Raw genomic sequence first — 3,159 nt, 5'->3', positions numbered from 1 at the left:
TGAATATACATGAATCACGAGTTCATGTCTCAAGAGTAACGGGCGGAAAGTGCTTTCCGCCCGATTTTGAGAGTCATCTACATGACTCTCGCGCGGGCTCTCTCTCGGCGAGCGGGGCTGTCTCTCGGGGGGCTCTCTGCCGGACACCCTCTCTGCCGTTTCATTTCCACAACCCTCTCTCGGTGTTGCCGCAGCCCTCTTTCGTTCCGCAACTATCTCTCGTTCCCGCAGCCCTCTCTCGGTGTTGCCGCAACCCTCTCTCGTTCCGTCGCCGGCCGTCGCCGTTGCCTACTAGCCCGTCCCCGTCGCCATCATCGTCGTCGCTGGCCGTCGCCATCGTCATTGCCCTTTGGCTCGCAGCTGAGGAAGACGACGATGGTTTAATTATTTTTATTTATAAATTAATTATTTTTATTTATAATTAATTATTTTTATTTATTTGATAAATTATTTTTGGCATAATTATCCGATTGCTATAGTTAATTAAACCAATAGTTTTAAATTTTGTGATAATATATTAATAATTAATAATACATAAGATATATTATGTACAAATATATAGTGTGCTAAAGTTATGATTAGATCATTTTTTTCTCTTAAATTATTTATTTTTAGGTTAAAGTATATCATATGTTATTAATAAATTAATAACTCAACGTATTACTTTCGTTTTTGTTATTTATAATGTTATTTATTTATTATTTGTAATTAATCATGTAGTTATTTCATTGGCTCATGTAATTACCATATTAATGTATAATAAAATATCTAATTCAATTAATAAATATATTAGTATATTTAATTATACATTAAATAATTTATTCATGTAGTAATAATAGTTGTTTTACCTAATTTGGGGTTTAAGTATTATGTTGTAATTAAGTGCACTGTAAAGGTTTAGAAATTCTCTTGTTTTTTATGTTTTTCTCATGTTAGGGCACTAACACTGGAAACTGTTTTCCAGTGCACATGAAGTCGTCAACACTAACACAAATTCTTACCTGATCTTCATGTACATGACATGATATGATCTTCATGTTGGACATGACTTGATCTTCAAAAATCCACTTTGGGGCACTAACCCCCCCTAGGGGGGGTTAGTCCACAATGAAGTGGAAATGAAGTGGAAAATTGAATTGAAGTGAGATGAATTGTTTCCACTTCAAGTCATGTTTGAGTGTTAGTCCAGGCCAGTTGAAGTGGCTGGAAAATAGATTCCAGTGTTAGTGCTTGGAAAACAGATTTCAGTGTCCTTTTCTAAATAAATGAGTATAGTTTATTATAAATTAAAACAATAATTACGTGTGACTACAATATATTATATAAAATTAATAAAAAAATTAAAAATAACATAAGAAAATATAATAAATAAACATAATGGTTTAATTAATGATAACAATTGGATAGTTAAACCAATTAATGATTATAGATTATTATAAATTAAAACAATAAGTACATGTGACATGAATAAATTATATAAAATTTAAAAAAATAAAAAATAACATAAGGGAATATAATAAATAAAACTAATGGTTTAATTAATTATAGAAATTGGATAATTAACCAATTAACGATTATAATTCATTATAAATTAATATACTAATTACGTGACTAGAATATATTATATAAAATTATTAAAAATTACAAAATAGCATAAGGGAATATAATAAATAAAAATAATGGTTTAATTAATTTTATAAATTGGATAATTAACCAATTAATGATTACAATTCAATATAAATTAACATACTAATTACGTGTGACTAGAATAAATTATTTAAAATTAATAAAAATTAAAAAAAAAGGAATATAATAAATAAACCTAAGTGTTTAATTAATTATAGAAATTTCATAATTAAACCAATTAATGATTACAATTTATTATAAATTGTTATACTAATTATGTGGGATTAGAATAAATTATTTAAGATCTTGTTTAGGATTATTTCAAAGTAACCTGATATTATAGATGTATAAGTCACAAAATCTGGTTTTGAAGTATCTTTAGAACCCATTTCTTGCAATAAACCGCACACTCTATTTGCCTGGTTACTTTGAAATAATCCTAGAATACGACCATTGTAAGTAATCGCATCTGGAGGACAACCAAAAATTGCCATTTCATGAAAAATTTCAAAAGCCTCACTAATATTTCCTGATTTACACAATCCCTTAATAATAATATTAAATGTGCAAGTATCAAGATTAAAGTGCTCCATCATTTGTTCTCTAAGGAATCTTACTGCTTCAGCAGTCCGGTTGTTTCTCACCATATAATTCAAAAGAGTATTAGAAACATAAAAACTAAGCTTATATTTGTATGCCTGGGCTTGATGCACTAATTCCACAGCAAAATCTACCTTACCCACCTGTGCAAAGGATGTTACCAAGACCCCCAATATTGAATCACCAGGATAATGACCATCAACCTTCATCATATCAAAAACGTCAGTGGCAGAATCTAAATGCCCTCTATGACATAATCTTCTTACCAAAAGTGCATAACTGGGAAAAATATGCTTCAACTGGACAGTTGTACGTGTAAAGTTGACGAAGTCCAAAGAAAGCTTAGGACTTCTAAAGTGTTGAACAACTTGGTAAGCGATGGAAGGACTCAAATTATGCTGAAAGAATGTCAAAATATCTTGAGATTGAGAGCAAATGAATAAGGTACAGATAACTTTAACCACCCACTTTCCAGGGTTTTGGACTCCAACCTGTCGCCTATGAGCAAGCAACTCAGAGTGAGAAATGGCAATAACACGATCATTAAAACTTGAAGCGAGACGACTTGTTTGTAACGATCGATGGAGAACCATTTAAAACCCTAAAAAAAGTCAAAGTAGAAGATGGAGCTCATTTGTAATACAAAATCCACAGACTAGATAAAAATCTTAGGGTCTTCATTAGTCCTTGCCCATCTTCAGACAATTGGAAAGTTGAAGCTTTTTTCACATGACAAGTGCTTTCGTTCAAGGGGCTGCTTGAGGGGTGGGGATGATCAGAATGGGGCAGAAGAAAAGCCCTATGCCAGAGAGACTGATTTAACAGATTAAGAGAGAGAGAGAGAGAGAGAGAGAGAGAGAGAGAGAGAGAGAGAGAGAGAGAGAGAGAGAGAGAGAGAGAGAGAGAGAGAGAGAGAGAGAGAGAGAGAGAGAG

At 32.2% G+C, this 3,159-nt stretch overlaps 1 protein-coding gene across 1 annotated transcript; it reads right to left on the bottom strand.

The window, feature by feature from the left end:
- Window positions 1–1,910: 1,910 nt before the first annotated feature.
- Window positions 1,911–2,819, bottom strand: LOC137943827 (pentatricopeptide repeat-containing protein At2g06000-like). Its single transcript, XM_068789260.1, has one exon. The coding sequence runs from the start codon at window positions 2,817–2,819 to the stop codon at window positions 1,911–1,913; it is 909 nt and encodes a 302-aa protein (XP_068645361.1).
- Window positions 2,820–3,159: the final 340 nt, after the last annotated feature.

The sequence above is a fragment of the Aristolochia californica genome, unplaced genomic scaffold, assembly GCF_029961685.1.
Source record: "Aristolochia californica isolate CCGP_79_NKW_82.1479 unplaced genomic scaffold, dmAriCali1.0.hap1 SCAF_11, whole genome shotgun sequence".
Classification (NCBI taxonomy): Eukaryota; Viridiplantae; Streptophyta; class Magnoliopsida; order Piperales; family Aristolochiaceae; genus Aristolochia; species Aristolochia californica.
This window is presented reverse-complemented; position numbering and strand designations above follow the sequence as displayed.